Consider the following 21,861-nt stretch of genomic DNA (forward strand, 5'->3'; position numbering starts at 1 on the left):
CTATAAGGGGACGAATCAAAGCGTCTATAGGCTCCATTAAGCTATTAGCCTTGTTAAACCAACAGTGGAGATCGAATATAATTTTTAAAATAAGCTCATTATAAAAATAGTATTTTTATTATTATTTTTCGAAAAATTAATGACTATGGTTCTCCAAAAAATTATAAGATTAAAATTTAAAAACCAAAGTCCTAAAATTTCCTATTAATTCTAAAGTGTCAAATTGAAACAAATTCAATTAATTTAGAATTAATTTGTTGCTAATCAATATTTAGGTTTAACTAATATAATGAACCTATACAATTAAGTCCAACTCATGCAAATGGGCCTTAACAATTGGGCTTGCATGGAGGAGGGTTGGGTCCAGTATGTCGTTCCCACTACTAAGGCCCCCTAACTTCCACGCAAGGTCCAAAAGACAGGAATTTAAACATTCGTTTTGTTAATTGTTATTAATTGATTAGTCCACTATAGTCATGCAAATCAAATAAGCATTCACAAGTGGAATCACCCACAAGAGAGGAATTTAAAATTTACATTTTCTAATGGGCCCAAATAAAACCTATCATTTTATGAATATTTTATTTGGCAAAAATCCATATATTAAGCAAACGTATGGGCCACTATATGCATCTAAGCCCAATTGCAAAAATACCACATATAGTGCAAACATACATGTTATAATTAGATGGGCCTAATCATGTTACTATATGAGCAAATCTATGAATTTATGCAAAAATACCACAATTAATTTTCTAGAATTTATCCAAAATTCGAATTAATTAAATTTTTACAAAAATAAGTCAATTTAAATGAAATTTATCAACAATTAACAAAAGTTAATTTAAATTTCATTTATCAACAATCAACTTGGTTTATGTTAATTTGAAAAATATTAATTTAATTTAAATAGGAATTATCAACAATTAACAAAAGTTAATTTAAATTCCATTTATTAAATCATATTTTATGAATTGGTTTGAAAATCATGATATTTTTAAAAATTTAACTAGTTATGATTTTTTTAAAACAAATATCATTTGCTGTTTTTGAAAACATATCTTAACTTAAACAGTTAAACAAATTCAAATATCCATAAAATTATAGTCAAAAAATTTTCAAATTTAAGATAATTTAAATATTAAAATTCATAGAATAATTAGTTATTAATATCTTTAAATATCAAATTTAAAAAAATATCTATAATATCTAATAACTTAATTATAATATTTTAATATATAAAAATATTTAAAATTAATTAGTTAACTTATTTTTAAATTTGAATTTGAATATTTGTAGAAAGTATCCATTTTTTAAAAGATAAAAAAATATCATATTTCAAAAAGATATTTTTGTACAAACCCATTAAAAAATACATTCCAAATTCAAATTTTAAGAAAAAATTTATTGCAGGGCGCGGTCAGTGAAAAAGTGGTCGCGGCCAGAGCCTGAAAATTTAAGAAAAAATTCTTCGTAGGCTGCGGCCAGTGAAAAAATGGCCGCGGCTAGAGCCCAAAATTTAAGAAAAAATTATTGCAGGCCTCAACCAGTGAAAAGGTGGCCGCGGCCGAGCCCGAAAAAAAAAAATTTGTGTAATTTTCAACCCAAAAACCACTACTACAAAAAAGACTTTTAGGACTCGCGGAGCGCGAGTTCTCTATTTGAGAGCCTTAAAAACTGAGGTTTTTTGTGAGTCCTATAAAATCTCGTTTAATGTCTTTAAGTAAGTTTTTAGGACTCGCGTTGCAAGTCCTAAAAGAATGTTTTTAGGACTCGCAACACGAGTCCTAAAAAATCCCGTTGAGTGACTTTAAGTAAGTTTTTAGGACTCGCAATGCGTGTCCTAAAAGAACCCGTTGAGTGTCTTTAAATTAAGATTTTAGGACTAGATTTGATGCCCTTAAAAGTAAATTGTTTTTTAAAACAAAATGGAGCTACAATTTTCATTTTGATTTAAAAAAATATATCCCTTTGAGTGTCCAAAATGTATTATATATGTTAGATTTCTAAAATTTCAACAAACAAAAAAATACTGAAAAAACGCCAAATTTTTTTAAAAGAAATTTCAATTTCTCAACATGTATTATAAACGACAACTTGATTCAATATAAAATAGAATAAATTCCTACTTATTAGTACAATAAAAAAGAGCATATATAACTCAATTGACTAAATTAATCAATAACTAGCAACCTTTCTCTCAATCTCTTTCTTTGAATGAACACTTCTTGTCCACTTTAAGCATTGGAATAATCAACTATGGCAGCATCATGACATTTTTTTTTTGTTATACCTTTCCCAATAATCTTTGCAACCCTGCATAATAAAATTAGATTAATATCATACATAATAAAGATGGGTAAAAAGTGAAACACAACAAAAATATCTAAAATCCTTGTTGTCTTACCATTGCATTATATGACAAACCAATCTATATTGATTAACAGGGTAGGCATGTGTAGTGATTATGATGGGGCCATCTTAGACATTAACAGGGCAATGCAAACCAAAGCAATAAACAGCTGATATTTTGCTGTTAGAGAGGCTAATATGTTAGCAAAACAACATCGGTAGTTCTGCCTATTGGGCAGGCTCACCAATTCCTTTAAAATTGTTTTCCTGTTTTAGAAAGTATCTTTCATTTAAAAAAAAAAAAGGAAAAAATAAGAGCAAAGGTAAAACTGCATAACAAAGCAACAATGTTGATACATTTTTTAGGTTTAACAAAATATAGATTATTTTGTACCTGAAACATCGTATATATCCAAATTGATATTTAATAAAAATTCTTACTACATTACACATGCTTTAATTGAAACAACATGAGATACATACAATCTGGCATATCGAAAAAATAATCATAAGTACTTGACCTACACACCTACATCTTACACATATAGTAATCAAATCTCTTCATCTTTGCATCCAAATTATTTTCTCATAAATTTATATCCAAAATATTTTCTAGCATGATCAACTCACCCCAAACCAGTGTTAAATTAGAATAACCCTCGCATAGACTAATCACATTCCTATGAGCTAAGTTCAAACTACAAAATCAAGTACCCAAAACGTTAACGTTCTATCCTACCAATATGATATCATCTCAAAAGGGCCTAATTTCACAACTTCCAAGCATCTTAAATATAAATCAAACAACATGCTAAAAAGACCATAAAATACATAGTTAAAGCCTAACCAATGCAGAAATGAAACCATAAGTAAAAGAAGCAAAAATATGCCAATATATTATAACACTCATATTTATAGAATACAGCCATGAGCCCATAAATAAAAAATGAGATAACAAATACCAAATATCAGTAAGAGATAATAAGAACACAGCAGTAACAACAATGGTCTGGCATCATATTGCAATTAAGTATAAAAGACACCATTATCCACAGTTGATGATGATTAATTTGAACAAGATTAACTAAAATCTTGATACTTTAAATTTGTGTATAAAATTTAAATTTTTCTCCACAAAGCAAAGCATATTATTTTTAAAACAACTATGACATCAAAACAACCACAAGCCAAAATGAACAAAATACATATATACATTTACCTATTAACAAATAAAAGCAAGGTCAGATTAAATAAAATACCAAGACTATAATAATTACAAAAATAAAAGTAAGTGAAATGCAATATCAGTAAGACAAAAAATTAAACAATTTATGAACTACATTCCAAACTGACTCTTAAAAGACAGAGTATTGACAAGATAAGACTTCACTAAATTTTGACTTGCAAAAAAAATATATTCCAAAACTGTTTTATATTATACTATTGGACACAAAATTTACTAGCCTAGCAAACTATCACAATCAACACAAACAAATCAAACAACATAGGGTTTCATCCATATATCACCGCAGCACACAAAATTCTCAGAACCTACTTCACTAAGACATGCAAGTTTTCAACCTTCCGTTATCACTGCAGCACACATAATTCTTAGAACCTACTTAACTACGGATGAATCTCTAAGATATCCAAACTCCACTAAAGTTATACAATTTATATTCAAAATTGTGAAAGATTTAAAAATAAGAAAAATCAAATACAACATACCTCTTGCAAGTCAAGTACCAATCCAATGCTTTAAGAACAAATTATATTATAGCTCTTAGGAGACAAAGACCCAAAAACTTAAACCAATAAATCTTAAATTACATGGTAAACTATCTCAAAATCTTTTAGTTTTATCTTTAAATCTGTACTGTAATTAACTATCTCAAAAGCTCTAAAGAACAAAATTTCCACACTATGTTCCCTTATCTAATACATACTTTCTTGGCTGTATGAAACAATGCAACAAACATTTTGGGTACATTTAGCTTTTATATTTAAATCTGTCCATTTATAAATTATCTCAAAAACTAGGACACCGGAGCAAGACTCAAGTGGACAAAATGAATCATCATAATATAAGCTTAAATTGAGGAAAACAAATATTGATTTAGAGATGGAAGGCAGTGAGATCTTCAATGGAAAAAAAAAATAGAATGACAATTATAAAAAATAAAAAATGAAGAGTCTCCATACTTGAGAGAGTGAGATCGGAGTGAGAGAGATCGGAGTCTCCAAGTTATACAAGGGCATTCCTGTCATTGACTAACATTCCTAAGTTTTGGCTCCAAAATATTCCGATAACTAAACCAGTGTACTTTTTCAGTTGGAGTTTATGATTACTAAAATTTTCATAGAATTAAACTTTTACTATTTAACCAGGAACAAAACGAAGGTGTTTGTAAAATGTGTTAGGGAACTTTGCGTTCGAAACTTTTCATTCTGTGCATGAAATTCGTATGAGATATAGCAAAACTCGGGAGAAACGTAATGGGTATGGAAACTCAGAAGGAGGACCAAACGAAGTCCAAGGGCTGGCTATGGTGGCTACTGGTGCTGGTGCTAGCAGCTATGGTGTTCGCGGCAGCTGCGCTCACTCTTTTGGATAATTTCAAACACTCCAAGTCAAGTGGCGGCGTATCGGATCACACGGGCCCTATCGTTACCGAATATGCAAACGCTCTTGAAATGGCTATGCAATTCTTCGATATTCAAAAATGTAAGCAAACTTACATAATACACACACAACACTAACTTACCCTTAATTTTTTTTAACGTTTGAGTAATGTTTTTGTAGCTGGTAAGCTTGAGAATAACAGGATTGAGAGATGGAGGGCAGTGAGATTGAGAGATCCTTTTTCACCAAAACAAAAGAAAGAAAGAAAAAAACAGAAAAGAAATTAAAATATAAAATAAAAAAAGCAATCTCAATACCTGAGTGACTGAAAGAGGGAATGGACTGAGAAAATGCCCAGCCCCTGCACCGTCGAGCCCAGACCCGAGACCCCCCCACCCGCCATCGAGTCCAGCCCCGAGCCCCTTGCCGCCGTACAGCACGAACCCGACCCCCTGTCGCCGTCGACCACCATCCCCTGAGCCCCTGTCTCCGTACAACCTTCTCCTTTTCTTGTGGTTTTGTGCTGCTGAGAAAAGATAATGAAACCTAGGATAGTGTCTATTATGAAAAGCTATTTGTGGTCAAGGAAAAAAATAAAATTGGGAGACCTATATAAATATTTTTATATTCATTAGTTGTTCAATAAGATGTGTTGGTGTAGTGTTAAAAAGTACTCAACTTGATTTGGAGGATGGTGGTTCGAAACTAGCTTACTCCATCATACATTTTTTTTTAAAAAATTAAAATTGTAAATATTATGGGTGTGTTTGGTAAAATTTTTGTTTTTAAATTTTTTAACACAAAAATAGAAATATTATTTTTATTTTTGTTTCTTTATTTTAAAAAAATAAAAATATGTTTGGTAACTATTTTTGTTTTTTGTTTTTAAAAACAAAAAATAATATATGTGTTTGATAACTTGTGTGACTGAAATAAATCCCCAAATGTGTATTTTGACCCCATATTTTCGCAAAAAAATTAGTATTTTTTATGTTTTTTTACTTAACAATTTTAAGGACTTGCTTTGGGAGTCCTTAATACTCTTTTTGGACTCGCAAATCGAGTCCTTAAAAGTCACAATTCCTAATTTTCAGCCCAAGTTTTTTTAGGACTCGCAATGACTCCCAAAGCAAGTCCTTAAAATTGTTAAGTAAAACACTCATTTTTTAGCCCAGATTTTTTTAGGACTCGCATATTTTTTTTAGGACACTCATTGCGAGTCCTAAATTGTGTTTTTTCAGGATTCTCAATGAGTGTCCTAAAAACTCTATAAACATTTTTAAAGACTTGCATTTAGGTGCGTGCCCTAAAAAAGTGTCCCGTAAATGGTATTTTGTAGTAGTGAATGTTTTCCAAATAATTTTTACCCTGTTTTATATCAAATAAATCATTTATAAAAATTAATTGCATAGAAAACAAAACAAAATAACCCAAATTTGCTAATAATCATATAAGATTCAATATGCTTCATAAAATCCATCCAATTATTCAACACATCAAATAATTCAATTTTTACCATGTGCATGCATGAAAATAAAGATTACCAAAGGCTCTGAGGCCAGTTGTTGGGAAAACTTATTCAGGATCTTGTTTATTTTCATGTAAATCGTATATTAAACATATTAATATAAGAAAACCTAGAACATGTTTCTAAAATTGAATTCATACAAAGATAATGATAAGAACACTTACATTTACGCATCGGAATCAATGAGCCATTCATTCAGTTTCTCTAACGCTTGTATCCTTTCTGTCGCATGGCATCACCAAGAAACTGAATCGTTCTTTAATTTTCTTCACAACCTTCCAAAGTATCCTTAGAATCACCTAGACCAGAGTGGGCAATTCTCAACACATGAGATAGATACAATAAGAAGAAAAATAGAAGGGAATATTGAGGCTTAGAAAAAGACTTATGCTGTAGAGAGAATCTAAAACCTAGAGCATCAAGAATAGATCTTCTGATTTTTTGTCAGATAGTATTTCTGTAATCTGTTTTCAACTCTCACTTAACATTCCTTTTATAGGCCCAATTAGGTTACTTATTTAATTAAAAAATCAATAAAATAATAGCCAATTATCAGCCCTAGGTCAAAACTCCCATGGGCCATAGGCCCTTGAAATTTCCCTTATAATCCCGTTGACTTAAAATCAAGGCCCCTATTATTTTTTATTGATTAATTAATTAAATAATTATCAAATTAATTATTTATAATTTGAACCTTGATTTAAATTTATTTATTAATTTAGACACCAATTTGTCTTGATTAATAAATCTGCCATAAAATCTCTTTTCATCTTCAAATTGTATAACTCTGTGAAACTATCCAAAATTGACATAATTAACTTTGATAATTCTAATTGATAATTAAATCAATTAATTGAGACTATCTAGATGATTTTATCCAAGGTACCATGGGGACCATGGGCCTATAAAATCAAGCTCCAATAAGTTATCATAAATTTAACAAATAAATAAACTAACTTATTAATTCCTCGTGACTCCACCAAAGACTTAGAATCACACTCTTGAATTCATAGAACACAACCAATATAGATATGTTATTAATTATCTATTGTTATAACCATAATTTTCACTCAATCCTCTATAGACGGTCTATAATGAGATGAGACTAAAATACCTTTTTACCCCTCGTTGTATTTTATCCTTAAAACACTTAGTTCCTTGTAAATGATATTTTAGTAAACTAATATTAATTACTGAAATGAGATATCTGTCATTTAGCACCTTGAACCAAATTGAAAGGAAACCATCATTTTACTTCTTCATCAAAAACTATAGATGTTCATATCTATGATTAACACTCCCACTCAATTATAGTATCGAGTTCCCAAGATGTAAGCATAAGCTAGTCTGTAGGGTAAGCTGGTAACGAACAAGTCAAAGAACTCAAATAATACAATCATTTAGAATACTAACCAATCAGAATTGAGATTGAATTGACCTATGGTCAACTATATGATATAACTAGAATAGATAATAACGATATGTTTACTTTTCCTATCTACTGTCAATATTGGTTCAGTCCGATGTAACAAATACATCCGATCTTATCTACTTTGCTAACGTTTTGGAAAGAACATAACACTGTAATGTGTTAGTAGATCATATCATAGATTGGCAAGTCAGTGTAAATCTTGTGCACTGACTAATCTTAAGACTAACTTATGTTTGAACATATAATCATATTTATATTCCACTGTGATTACGTCACTATAAAGATGATTAGCTATATACTCGGGATTTAATAGAAGTTTATATTTAACAAATAATCATGAAAATAAAACAGGTGAGCAAAGTGATTGACCAGGTCAAAGATTGATTTCTATTCTTTTATTGATAATAAATTAGATTACAAAGAAATTGAGTTTTAATTAGGAGATAAAACCCCAACAGTTTAATCTACTACAATTGTCATAAATAATCAGTGTATACTGTATGCTAACTACGGTATTGGCTAAAGGAGACAGGACTGTCCGTGGAAGGATTTTTTTGCCGCACGCAGCTAAGGATGACTTGTAAGTCAATCTTTGATTTACGTGACTACAACATGAAATTAACTAGTGTATTGCTTGCTAGAAATAAGACTTTTACACTAGTCTATGACAATGAATAGGGCGTGAAGCTCCACTTGAGATATAATTGGTCTGATTCAAGTCCATGACATTTGGACTGGAGATAAGTATGTTGGTAAAACTTAGGAGTGTCAATGATCCTAGGGGTGCTTATGCTCCTTTTTGAGATATTTTACGGTCTGGTTTAAGTCCGTGACATTTTTCTAGAAGATAAGTATGTTGGTAAAATTTAGGAGTCTCGATGATCCTAGCGGGTGCTTATGCTCCATTTGAGATATTTTACGGTCTTGTTCAAGTCCGTGACATTTGGCAAGGAGATAAGTATGCTGGGAAAACTTAGGAATCTCGATGATCCTGGGGGTGCTTATGCTCCATTTGAGATATTTTACGATCCTGTTTAGGTTCGCGACATTTGACCAGGAGATAAGTATGTTGTTGAACCCTAGGAGTCTCAATGAACCAATGTGATTTCACCTACCCGCATAATAGTATTAATACCCTTGGTAACTCATTGGTTACCCTCGAGAGGGAATTATGGCTAGGATGCTAGTGTTGAGACTCGGATCTCCACTATTAATTTATATTATGTTATTGGGGATATATTTGGCAACTACCATGTGTGGTTTCTAGGGTTAAGAATATTTTTCTATAGCTTCTCTCTGGACTCATTTTCTGTAGGGTTGCAACTATTATGTTTCTATCATTTGAGTTAGTCATGATATTGCCAGGATGCTTAGGCGTTTTGTAATTGTTTGGTTAGGGCCCGGATTTATCCGCAACCCTAATTTTGGTATGTTGTTTCATGTTAGGCTAATGACTTAGTCATTGACCTTTTGGTTTATGTTGTAAGATTGATCTTTCTAAGCGTTATCGCTTAACTAGTTGTTTCATTTGTAGGTAAGGGCAAGGACAAAGTGGAACAGTGAGTGCTAGAGTCTCCTTGCAGGATGTACATATGGTCCGACCTTGGGGAGAACTGATATTTCGAAATACATTTTATTTTAAGTTTAAAACTATTTTGGTTCACTTCCAAACTTTAAAGGATGTTTGTAAATATTCTTAGTCTGTGCACATATTTCTTTTAAAATATTTTTTATACGGATTTTTGAGACTTTAAATTTAATTAAAATCGTTTATATTCCAAAATGTTTTGTGTTGGTATTATTTGGGTCATTACATCGGGTTCCCCAAAAGAGTATCTTGTCCATGAGTGTTTGGGCTTTCTCTATTCAGCCCTTTGGATCCATGGAACGATTACCCTTTTGGATTTCCTTACTCCCACTGACCTTCTTACATGCAATCACCTGTCCTCATACCCTTCCTTCTGCTCCACGTTCCCCACATTCTCATTGCATGGTTTCTCATGCATATTCAAATTTTTCGCATGTCTCTCTTGGCTATTGGAGACATCTGTATTTTGGGAAGGACTAGCTGGCAACGTTCCTCACTCTCCACTACTAAGGTCCCCTCATTGTCCTTTTCCCCATATATTGATGTCGTGTTGGCTTGGGATGGGGTCATAGGAGTGGTGGAGGGAGGGGATGAGTCCCTATGCATGTGGTTGTTTGTGATAGACATACCCTCCTTAGTACATTCCTCTCCCCAATTAGCAACCACCATTGCATTCACCATGTTTTCCTTCTTAGCCAGCGACGATTTGATGCCTCCATCTTTTCCTCCTCCCATGTTGTCGGTTATGGCATTTTGGCTCTCTTTGTTTGTAATAACTCTTAAATTCTTCATTTTGACCCAATCAAGAGAATTATAGTGGAAGTCATTAAAGACGGATATGATTATTTTTTATAACTTATTTTGGTATAAAATATATTATAAAATAATTAGCATTATCATTCATTTTATTTTTTTATTTTATAATTTATTGGAGAAAAGACGTACAGTGAGATTGAAAATCTCTTACCATTCCAACACGAATGCTTAGCTCAGTTGATAACTTTCATTTATTATTAGACCTATTTTGTTTATACGTAAATTTAATTTATAGCTACTTTACTTTACATATGAATATATATACATACATTTATATTTATATATATATGAACATACTTTAGATTAATGAAAAATGTAAGATTTAAAAAAAATATATATACATATGTGAACATTTAGATTTTATAAGTTTTTAATTTTAAATTTATTAATTGCGAAATTGATTTACAATTTTATTATATATTAAATTAAAATGAATATATATATCTATAATTCAGATATTAAAATGAAAAGAAAATATAAATTTTATTATATATATTGTATAAGTATAAAATGTGTCAAAAATGAATTATAAAAAATTAAAACTTACATAAAAACCCAAGTAGAAATGGACTTTTTACTTCTATTCTTACATAAGAATAAAAATTATGTCTTAAATACTCATAAGAACCGAAGTGAAAACCAAAGCAGAAGGTTTTTTTTTTTCCTTGTAGTGATACCATATAAAATTGGGTAAATAGCACCTAGGGTCCCCAATTTGTTCATAATGTATTACTTAGGTCTCCAAATTATTTTTTGTAGCATCTAGATCCTTAATTTTTTATTTTTGCAATAAGTTAGTCTCCAAAATCCAATTTTTGTAAAATAACTATTAAAATTGACATGAATAATGACATAAGTGATACGATTGGAGAAATTTAGGGACCTAAACAATACACTTACGAGAAGTTGGGGACCTCATATGTTATTTTTAAAAGAAATCATAAAAAATAAATTAAAATTCATATTTTCAAATTTAAAAAATTTTAAATGAAATCATTAAAGAAAACAATTACTTAACCAAAACAAAAATAATTATCTCGATCTTTTTTTTTTAAGTTCAAAATCGCACATTTTCAAAAATATATTTTCAAATTTAAAAAATTAAAATCAAATCATTAAAAAAACAATTAATTTTGAAAAACATGTTGATATTTTGTTTTAAAATTATAATATAAAGCATTTTTTTAATTATAATTCTATATTTATAAATATTTAATTTATTTAAAATTTTAAAAAGATATATAATTTATGAATTTTTAATATAATTATAAAGTAATATTACTAAATATAATTTCTTACAACTAATATACACAAACAAATAATATATTTATCATTTAAATTAACTTAGAACAAATAAAAAATTAATATTTTCATAAAATTAAAATATGTCAAATAAATAGTAATAATCATTACGCCACAAGTCACTTGTAGTACAACCGACTTGTGGTGCAGTATACCAGAAGAAGTGATGTCTTCTACAAACATGAGAAGTCGGTTTGCGGGAAAGCGACTTTCCATGTAAAGCTGGTTGAACATAGTAAGTCGCTAATATCATCTTAATACTTTGAATATTGCAAATCAGTTCAAACTTTTACACTTTCACTATTTTTTATAAATATGTTTTATTGATAAAATTTTATATATAAATTTATAAATTATGTATCTTTTTAAAATTTAAAAATAAATTAAATATTTATAAATATTGAAATATAATTAAATAAACTTTAGATTATAATTTTAAAATAAAGTATCAAGAAGTTTTTTAAAATTAATTATTTTCTCTAATGATTTCATTTTAATTTTTAAATTTGAAAAAGTACAATTTTGTACTTTATAAAAAAGGCCAAAAATAATATGATAATTATTATTTTTTGGTTAATTAATTGTATTATTTAATGATTTCATTTTAATTTTTTAAATTTGAAAAATATGAAGTTTCATTTATTTTGTATGATTTTGGTTAAAAATAAAATCTAAGGTCCTTCACTTCTCTCATGTGTATTGTTTAGGTGCCCAAATTTCTCCAAACTTATCACTAAGGTCCTATTCATGTTTATTTCAATAGTCATTTAATTGATTTTGGATTTTTGGACTAACTTGTTACAAAAGTATAAATTTGGGAATCTAAATAGTACAAAACATTAATTTGGAGAATGAAGTGATACATTAGTAACAAATTATGGACCCCATATGCTATTGACCCTATACAATTCATATGATATTTTCATGTGGGTGGCCCTCAGCCTCTTAGCAATGCCCTTTTAAGTTTTTGGTCAATCAATTCAAATTAGCCTTTAAATAAAGTTATTAGATGTTACATGTGGCAATTCAAGAAATGAGAACATAAAGTGTGTGAGTCCACAAAGAAGTTCAAGTTTCAACCACAAACATTTATGTATGAGAATTGTGAAGGGATAATTTGCCCAACATTACAAAGAGACATACCGTTATAGGTAAAACTCGATATCAGACTTTACATTTTTGAATTTAACGATTATTATAAGTTAACCCTAACGAATTATAATGTATTACCTCTTGTGCTGCTGCTTAAGTGCCAAATAGCAAATGCATACCACGACAATGGCAAAGAGAGATAGAGTAGAGATTTGTGAAAGCAATAATGAAAGTGCAAAATGCATTTAACTTTTGCCGGAGGAAGAATCTTGTTCTGGATCTGCTGTATTTATGCTGCAAGTGCCAAGTGATTAAACTTTTTTAGTCAAATTATGAAAAACGTGACCTGCCTAGTTATGGCAAATAGCCCAATCTCCACAAAAGTCAAAACTTGTTAGATTTTTCTAAATGGAAACTCATTCTTTTTCTTCCACATAAATAACTCGCTCTTTGTCCTTCTCTCTCTCTGTCAATTCTCTCTTCTTTTTATGATCCTTCTTTGCTCACTACACGTAACCCTCTTCTTCCTTTTTCTTCTGGTTTCTTCTTCGTCTATATATCGCATAAAGCCCTGATATGAATATGACAAGGATAAAACCAATGCTTAGATAGCTTACCATACAAAAATTGCGAATATGGTACTCAACAAGTTTCTATCATTTTCTCTAAAGACATCTGACCTGAGAACCAAATCATACCAAATTAATCACTACAAAAATAAACCTAGATTCTCACATTGTCATATTTCCATATTTTTTTAAGGAATGCCCACTTGATGATATCATATCAAATTAATGACTATGATGAGGACTTGGTTAGGACCCACTTCTTGACGTACCTTGGAATTTGCATTGATCCTAGTTGCAACTTTACTCCTACACTTGTCTCTTCCTATTGGGATAACCATGAAATTGTTGTTCTCATATCCAATGTGGATTATGGGAGAAACAAGAATCATCAACTAATTTCGTCCCTTCAAAGCGTAATTGATCGTTCTCCACTTCCACACTTTTCTTCTTCATCACATTTTTGTCTACCCCTACTCTCAAAACTTTGTTCAGCTATGAAGATATATATAAACTACACGAGCTATGCATATGTGAAATGCATAACAAATTCAATACAACCATGGATAACCGAAAAGTAACTTTTCTGGCAGCAATTGTTTTGCTTCTTAGTAGTTATTATAGTGTCTCTATATATGCAGGAAGTGACGTTATGGATTTTGGAAGCAGTTCGTTTGAGGAAATGGATGATCTTTTATTATTTTCTGGCACAAATGATGGGTTAGTATCAAACGATCATCAGTTATACAGAGATATATATTTTCTCCTATTTTACATTTATATGAACTTAAATGTGTATATTAATTATGTACTTTATGTAAGAAATGTATTAATTGTACTATGATTTTGATAATTACAATGTGTTTAGGGATGATGAGGTGAGTGAGATGGAAGATGAATCATGGGAAATGGTGCAGAAGAAAGGAAACCAGTTTGTGATCAATGATCAACCCTTTTATGTAAATGGTTTCAACACTTACTGGCTGATGGTATTTGCTGCGGATCAGTCCACAAGAGGGAAAGTCTCTGAGGTTTTCAAAGAGGCATCTTCTGCAGGCCTAACGGTTTGCCGGACATGGGCTTTCAACGACGGTCAGTGGCGAGCTCTTCAAAAGTCCCCATCAGTTTATGATGAAGATGTTTTCAAGGTATCTCACAAACACCCACCCTCCACAAACACACACACACTGTTTCTTTCTGAAAAAGTTGGTTATTGTTATTTTCATCACCTTTAAACTATCATGAAGTGAACTACAATACCCAACATAATATTAGAACTTGCTTGTTAATTGAGGATGTCTGAAAGGATTAAACTAAAATTTTCCTTCTAATGGTTTCTGAAGTTTCCTTTTGTCCAACAGTAATTTGGATATGCCTTAATATGTTTGTTATGAGTTGGAAGAGTAATTAAATTCATAGTAACTTAGTCAATTCTATTTGGACTTGTAGGCTTTAGATTTTGTTGTAAGTGAAGCAAGGAAATACAAGATCAGGCTTGTACTTTCACTAGTTAACAACTGGGATGCCTATGGTGGAAAGCCACAATATGTTAAATGGGGAAAAGCTGCTGGCCTGAATTTAACATCTGACGATGACTTTTTCTCTCATCCAATTCTCAGAAGCTACTACAAGGCTCATGTTAAGGCAAGTGTCTTTTTTTTCATAACAAACTCCTGGTTGTCAAAGTTGCATTTAAATTTGAGACATACATATATTATAAAACACACTTCACTAGTATTTGTACCTTGCAGACAGTGCTAAATAGATTAAACACAGTAACAAATACAACTTACAAAGATGACCCCACAATCTTTGCTTGGGAACTGATTAATGAGCCTCGATGTACCTCAGATCCCTCTGGCGATATGCTTCAGGTTTAATTTCGTTAATGATTCTCTAGTGTTAAAAGTTTTTGTTTATGTCTTCCTATATGTTTTGGATGAAGTAACTCTGATTGAACATCTTTTCTAGTCCTGGATAGAAGAAATGGCAGTGTATGTGAAGAGCATGGATCCAAAGCACTTGGTAGAGATTGGAATGGAAGGATTCTATGGTCCCTCAACGCCGAATAAGGTTCAAATCAATCCCAACACATATGCTCAACAAGTCGGAACTGATTTTATCAGAAACCATCAAGTTCTTGGTGTTGATTTTGCTTCAGTTCACATCTATGCAGACTCTTGGTACGTAGTTAGAGATTCAGATATGCAAGTGTTTGATGCTTATTTTTCATGGATTTATAAATATAATTGTGCATTTATACTCTGTTCGCTATGACATTTACTAACCAAACTAGGAATTAAAAAGATCATATTCTTTTTCGAAAGGATGATAATTGTTTCAACAACGTGTTAAATTCATTGTGAAGGATTTCTCAATCTATCTCGGATGCCCATGTTAAATTCACCAAATCATGGATGGAAGCTCACATAGAGGATGCCGAGAGATATCTTGGAATGCCAGTAGTGTTTTCGGAATTTGGTGTTTCTACAAAGGACCCTGGATACAATTCATCATTCAGGGACACCCTTATCAAAACAGTGTATGATACCCTTTTGAACTCTACAAAGAAAGGAGGAAGTGGGGGTGGAAGCCTTCTGTGGCAGCTATTCCCTCAAGGGACAGACTACATGGATGATGGTTATGCCATTGTGCTTTCCCAATCACCGTCAACATCAAAAATCGTATCCCTTCACTCCAAAAGACTTGCCATCTTCAACTCTAGGTGTGCTTGGAAATGCCGTTGGGGATGTAAGAAGAAGAATCAATTTAAGGCTTCCCTTAACCATGATGAGCTCTGAGATGAGATGTTGTAAATAGAACTGTTTAAGTTCCAATTTAATGGGAGTTATTACTATAAACAGTTCTTACTATAAACAGAACTGTTTCTACAAATGCTTGTTGCTGGATTAAGTTTTGTGAATTAAAGTAATTACAGATGTGAATAAATATTTTGGAGCCATCTTAAATGATGGTATATTGTCTGTCTGACTATACTATAGTTAACGTGTTAATGTGTTACACACATCATGAAGGTCACCTAGCACACTAGCTTGCTCTGTTAAGCAATATGTGATCAAAGAATATTCTTAGTGTTAAAAGGTATACATTGATGCAGTATTCTTAAGATAATTTAGTTTCATCATATTAAGAGGTAAACTTAATCAAGTCAAACATGCATAACAATTGTGATTGGGATTGGTGACTGTATTGATGATGATTCATAGTGGTTCAGGTAGGCTTATTTTAACCAAACCGGTATAAGACTTGTGCTCATTTTCCTTTATAGTTTTATGCTTTATTTCTTTGGTGCTTTCTGCATTAACTTGTGTTTGATTCTTGTGTGCTAATTTGTAATTCTTGTGTGAGTTAATTCTAACAGTAGTGTCAAAGCCAGGTTTTAAGTGTTTTTAAGAATCAAGAAAGAAGCCATCATGACTTCAACAAGCACCAACTTCGATCTTGAAATTTTTGATGGGACAGGAGAGCAGGAGAAACTAATGGCTGTTTTGAATTATCAAAAGGGGGATATGGCTTTGGAGGGTAAAACAATACTTGCTGAGACTATGAAGATGAAGGACATAGCTGTTTTGATGAAACAAGCCAGGTCTTCCATCATTTATAAACATGGCTAAGACAGGTTGTTGACGGTGAAATCTCGTCAACGAAATTAGATCGGAAAACTCAAAGGTAAGTCAAATGATGTTCAGATAAGAACTTATAATGGACTTATGGAAGGATAAACATAGATCAACAATGGAGTAAAAACTATAGATTGCTCAATAGCTTTAGCTTACAATGAATTTTCCAACCCCTTACCCTGAGGGGTCAAGGTCTATTTATAGTTGGGCTCTAATGGCCCCTTATACATGGTGGTCCCTTGGGACAAAATAGTACATGAGTACACTATCAGGGTAGCAACACAGGTGGTAGTGGTGTTGGAAGAGTGGTGGTCTGCTCTAGTAAGTGTCAGGGGTCTGCAAAAGTACTCCTTCCTTGGTATCACATTATGCCTCCACTACTTGTCGGGTACAGACCTCACAAGCGTGCTTAGGGAGTCCTTACCATGTACCATTCTTGTACTGCCACTACCTGTGTGGCGGAGACATCGTACTCGCACTCTGACTCCTCCAGGTTTGTAGGTACATTCCATACTAGTGCGTGTTCCCTGCACCTAGTGGGTGTTTTCACCTTCTCAAGGCGCGCATATTGATCTAGCCCCTTTATGTCTATCTAAGCATCATATTGCTTATTGACAGGAAAGGATGCATATGGAAGGTAAACTTTGCGGGTTGGATAAAAGGGGTAAGGTGTGAGAGGTCCCGCGGGGTGCCCAGGCACGAGGCCAACCTGCGGGTGAGCTTGGGTGCGAAGCCTTCTCGCAGGGTCTTAGGCACGAGGCTATGGTGAGGTCATCCTTCGCGAGGCCTCTAAGGGCGCAGCTGGTGCGCGAGGCGAAGCGTGAGAGCCATGCCGCGAGGCTCTTGGTGCGTTGGCACGAGACGGGGCTCTTGGGCCCTTGTCTCGAGACACATGGCCTCGCTATGTGAGGCTATGTAAAGAGTGCCTCACTTGGCGCGAGACGTGTTGGATGACGACCTCACGGGGCGCACTTGCTGGGCACGACACGCTGGTGCGAGGCCCTCCTGGCTGAGGCACCAGGCACGCGGCATAAGCCTGGGCACGCGAGATGCTGGCGCGAGGCCCTCTTGGTCGAGGCACCAGGCGTGCGAGATGTTGGCACCGAGGCTCCAGGCGCGCGAGACGCTGGCGCGAGGCCCTCCTGGCCGATGCGCCAGGCGCGCAAGACGCCAGCGCGAGGCCCTTCTGGCCGAGGCACCAGGTGCGCGAGATGTTGGCGCCGAGGCTCCAGGCTCACGAGCCGTTGTCGCGAGGCCCTCCTCGCCGAGGCTCCAGGTGCGTGAGGCCATGCGCGCGGCTTCTTGGGGGTGTCACGAGGCCATGCGCGCGGCTGCCCTTGAAATATATGGCTTGGATGCCCCTTGCACATATGTAGGCGTATGCCTCAGGTGCCTTTGACAACTCTTATAGATGTGAGTGCATCTTGAACCATGTGCATGTCAGCCTCACGCAGGCATGCCGGACCTCACTATGTGAGGGTCTTGTGCACCCATCCTCCTGCAATATTTACTTTGACCCCTTAGCTTAGTGGGGCAAACTCTCACGGCTTATAACGTGTTTTTTCCCTTGAGACAATCTCCTGTATTCGAAAGGCCTACAAGCTCGAGTCCGATGGCGTGACTAAGTGACCTTTGGTGTTCCAAACAGGGATAAGAGATTTTTTTTTTCATGATGGATTTTTGGTATCCACACAGGTCATTGGAGAAAAGACTGCAGTAGGGATGTGGCTCAAACTTGAGCAATTGTATATGACCAAGTCCACAACAACCAAAATCTTTCTCAAAGGAAAATTATATGACTTCAAGTGGATGCTAATCAATCTCTACAACAGAATTTTGATGATCTAAACAAGATTGTTTTAGTCCCACAAAATATGGGAGAAGATGTCAAAGAAGAAGAACAAGATATTCTTCTTAATGGATTACCTTAGTAGTTTAAAGAGATGAGGACCGTCGTTCTATATAGAAGGGATACTTTAACCTTGATGATGTTATGAGTGCCCTTAGATCTAGAGATGCTGAACTCACAAGGAAAAGTACTAACAAGAAGAAATTCTTATGGTTCAAGGAAGATCTTAGGAAAGGTATTCTTCTATAGGAAATTCAAGATCAAAGTCAAGAAATAGAGAAACAAAATGTGCCATCAATATGGGAAAGTTGTACATTTGAGGAGATTTTTTTGGGAGTTTAATACAGAAAATAAAGAAGATGAACGGAAATAAGACACAACTACAGCAGTTGATGATCAAGAAAGCTCGAATGGAAGTTCTTGCTGTAACAACTAACAGAGACATCAAATAATGGATTCTAAACAGAAGTTGGTTCATTGATTATAAAGAAACAAATAAAGGAAATGTGTTTATGGGAAATGAACAAATGTTTAAGGTTGGTGTTCACGCGATTTTTCGCCAACAATGTATTAAGAAATAACAAGGGCAAATTAGTGATTAATGGTAAATCGTAATGAAAAAGAATCAAGAATTCACTCAAGAACACAGAACTTTTACGTGGTTCAGTGGTTAAAATCCACCGAGTCCAAGAGTCAATATAATTGTTGTTTCTCTCTCTATATTGGCAGAGTTTCGGTCTTACAGAATTCTTCCCCTTTTCTGTCTAATATTCCCAATATTTATAGGAGAATTCCATGGACAGGCTTAGGTAACTGCGTGAGTCAATCACGCATTTACATAATGTCTACATTCAATACAAATAATTCCCTTTTATATTGGGATATGATTTGATCACAAAGTAAACATGTCCTGTTATCTTGGATAATAAATATGACAACCTGGTCATGAATAAGCGTATAAGAAAATCCTGAATCTTTGGGAATCCCTTAGTGTGCAATATGCATTATATCTGAATCACCCGAGCTGCGTATCTTCCACTAGCTTGTGTTTTGACAGCTATTCGACCCCGAGCTAGTGCTTTGATGACTTATCTTATTCGTAGTTCGTGGTAAAGTCAGGACGCTTAACACTAGGTCTGACCATTACGAACCTTGAGCTGTCCGTATAGATAATAATAAGATATTCTACTTGACTACTTTTCAACGTAATTATCTGCCAACTATACCCGAGCTGAATGAATGAACATGTGCTAAGATTAGGGTACGACACTTGCCCACCAAGCTCCTGCTCATGTATGACGTTATCATTTTCTGACTTACACAATAGGGGCTTTTAAACTTCTGCTACATAAAACCATGCCTGCCTACTACTCGAGTACTGGACACGTGTTCTTCTGCAATTGGCATCTGTTCAGGTTTCGAGGACTGCAATAATTGTCTTGTCAACTTTTTGCCGCCATTTGGTCTATTTAATCTTGGCCCTTGGATCTTGAGCGAACCAAATTGGATGGCCCAGAGTAATTTCCGTATTTTACGTATAAATAAGATGACCAGATTTCAAACTTCACCACCTTTGCATGTAAAAATTTTCCTTTTCTGAACTTCCAAGCTTCCCTTCTTCCCCAGAATCCCCAAAACTGTTCATCGTTCCCAGACATTCAAAGCTTTCTAGGAGCTTCCCATTGCCGAGTCTACTCCCTCAATTAGTGAACGTATTTCCTGTAAGTATCCATTCCCTTGATTTGAAAAGTTTTTTTTTTTATTTCATCTAATGAAATTTCTGTTCTTAACCATGTTCGTCCACAACACTCATTGTAGTTACCATTAGGCTATTTCTAAATGTTCATAGGGAATAGGTTTCGATTTAGGTTCAATGGGTGAGTCCAAACATGTTTTATAGATAAGAAGTTCATAAAACTGGGGAAATTTTTGGGTAAATCTAGGTAACCCTAGTGGTGAATTGGTTTAAAGAATACCCATTCGGGGCAAGGAAACTGAAGGGTTTTTTAGGTTTAAAACAAGACAGCTTAGGGGTTACATTTTCTTGGGTGGTTTTGCACTAAACCGCTTCCCAAGGAAAGTAGTGGTCTGACATTTCTGACACGCGGATCCCTAAATATCAGGGGACTGTTTTGTAATCGAGGCGCGTAGCTTTGGGTATCGCATGGCACCACGCGATGGGTTTCGGCTAACTTTAGCTCGTATAACAAAAATAACCCATTTCGTTCGTACCTTCGCGACATAGTTATAGATCATCTTGTTGGAAAACTCATTGCAGGATCTTTATTTATTTTCATGCAATTTACATATTATCAACACAAACATGCAAATTCCTAGAACATGCTCCTATGAAATTGATACAAATACAAAGTAAAGTAAAAACTTACATTACGCAGCGGAACTGGAACAACTCCATCCTTCAATCTCTCTAACCCTTGATTCCATTCTGTAGCAGAGTATTATCAAGAGATTGAACAAGATCAGCAACACAGTCTTCCTCACCAAGCCTTTGATCAACCTAGAACTAGTGTGGGCTGGCTCTCAACACATGAGACAGAGATCTAGAAAAGAAGAAGAGATTGTGGCTAAGAAAGGATTAGAGTGTCTAGGTTTTCACTTACCCAAATCAACTGAGACTGACTTGCTTGCTTATGAAAACCCTAGATATCATATTCCTTATATAGGTAACTTAATGGGATTTATTTAAATTTAAATTAATTAAAAATAATAAACAAAAATAAAAGCATTGGGCTGCCATAAATGGACTTGGGCCCAATCTCTTTATTTTGAACTTAAATCCCAACTGGGCCTAAATTCAAAACCTTTTATTTATTTATTTATTTATAATTAATTAATTAAATCCTTATTCAAATTAACTAATTATAATTTGAAACTTGATTTAATATTATTTATTTATATTGATACCAATTTATCAATATTAATAAATTTACCCAAATATTCTCTTTTATTCTCTAAATCTCATATCTCTGTAAATTTTCCAAAATTGACCTAGTCAACTTTAAAAATCCTAATTGATAATTAAATCAATTAATTGAGACATTCTAGATGATT

General features: G+C 33.6%; 1 protein-coding gene and 1 long non-coding RNA gene across 3 annotated transcripts; one reads left to right on the top strand and one right to left on the bottom strand.

The window, feature by feature from the left end:
* Positions 1 to 2,030: 2,030 nt before the first annotated feature.
* On the bottom strand, positions 2,031 to 5,527 carry LOC133780456 (uncharacterized). The gene is made up of 2 exons (XR_009869330.1): positions 5,293 to 5,527; positions 2,031 to 2,316 (listed from the first exon to the last, which is right to left on the bottom strand). It is a non-coding gene; the product is annotated as an uncharacterized LOC133780456 (long non-coding RNA).
* Positions 5,528 to 13,556: 8,029 nt separating this feature from the next.
* On the top strand, positions 13,557 to 16,293 carry LOC133777436 (mannan endo-1,4-beta-mannosidase 6). 2 transcript variants are annotated; one of them, XM_062217017.1, is made up of 7 exons: positions 13,557 to 13,715; positions 13,941 to 14,019; positions 14,168 to 14,447; positions 14,749 to 14,947; positions 15,055 to 15,173; positions 15,271 to 15,482; positions 15,668 to 16,293. In XM_062217017.1, exons 2-7 carry the CDS (start codon positions 13,952 to 13,954, stop codon positions 16,098 to 16,100), a joined length of 1,311 nt encoding a protein of 436 aa, XP_062073001.1. In that variant the 5' UTR covers positions 13,557 to 13,715; positions 13,941 to 13,951; the 3' UTR covers positions 16,101 to 16,293. The 2 variants fall into 2 exon arrangements, with proteins under 2 accessions (XP_062073001.1, XP_062073000.1); XM_062217016.1 differs by lacking the exon at positions 13,557 to 13,715 and having other exon boundaries at positions 13,806 to 14,019.
* The last annotated feature ends 5,568 nt before the right edge of the window (positions 16,294 to 21,861 follow it).

Source organism: Humulus lupulus, chromosome 5 (assembly GCF_963169125.1).
Source record: "Humulus lupulus chromosome 5, drHumLupu1.1, whole genome shotgun sequence".
NCBI classification, from domain to species: Eukaryota; Viridiplantae; Streptophyta; class Magnoliopsida; order Rosales; family Cannabaceae; genus Humulus; species Humulus lupulus.

Bases quoted from the DNA above. Each gene is read 5' to 3' on its own strand.
- LOC133777436 (XM_062217016.1), top strand. From the start codon at position 13,838: ATGCATAACAAATTCAATACAACCATGGATAACCGAAAAGTAACTTTT. The intron at 14,020-14,167 runs GTTAGTATCAAA...CAATGTGTTTAG, and splicing joins TTTTCTGGCACAAATGATGG to GGATGATGAGGTGAGTGAGA. The intron at 15,483-15,667 runs GTACGTAGTTAG...TTCATTGTGAAG, and splicing joins CACATCTATGCAGACTCTTG to GATTTCTCAATCTATCTCGG.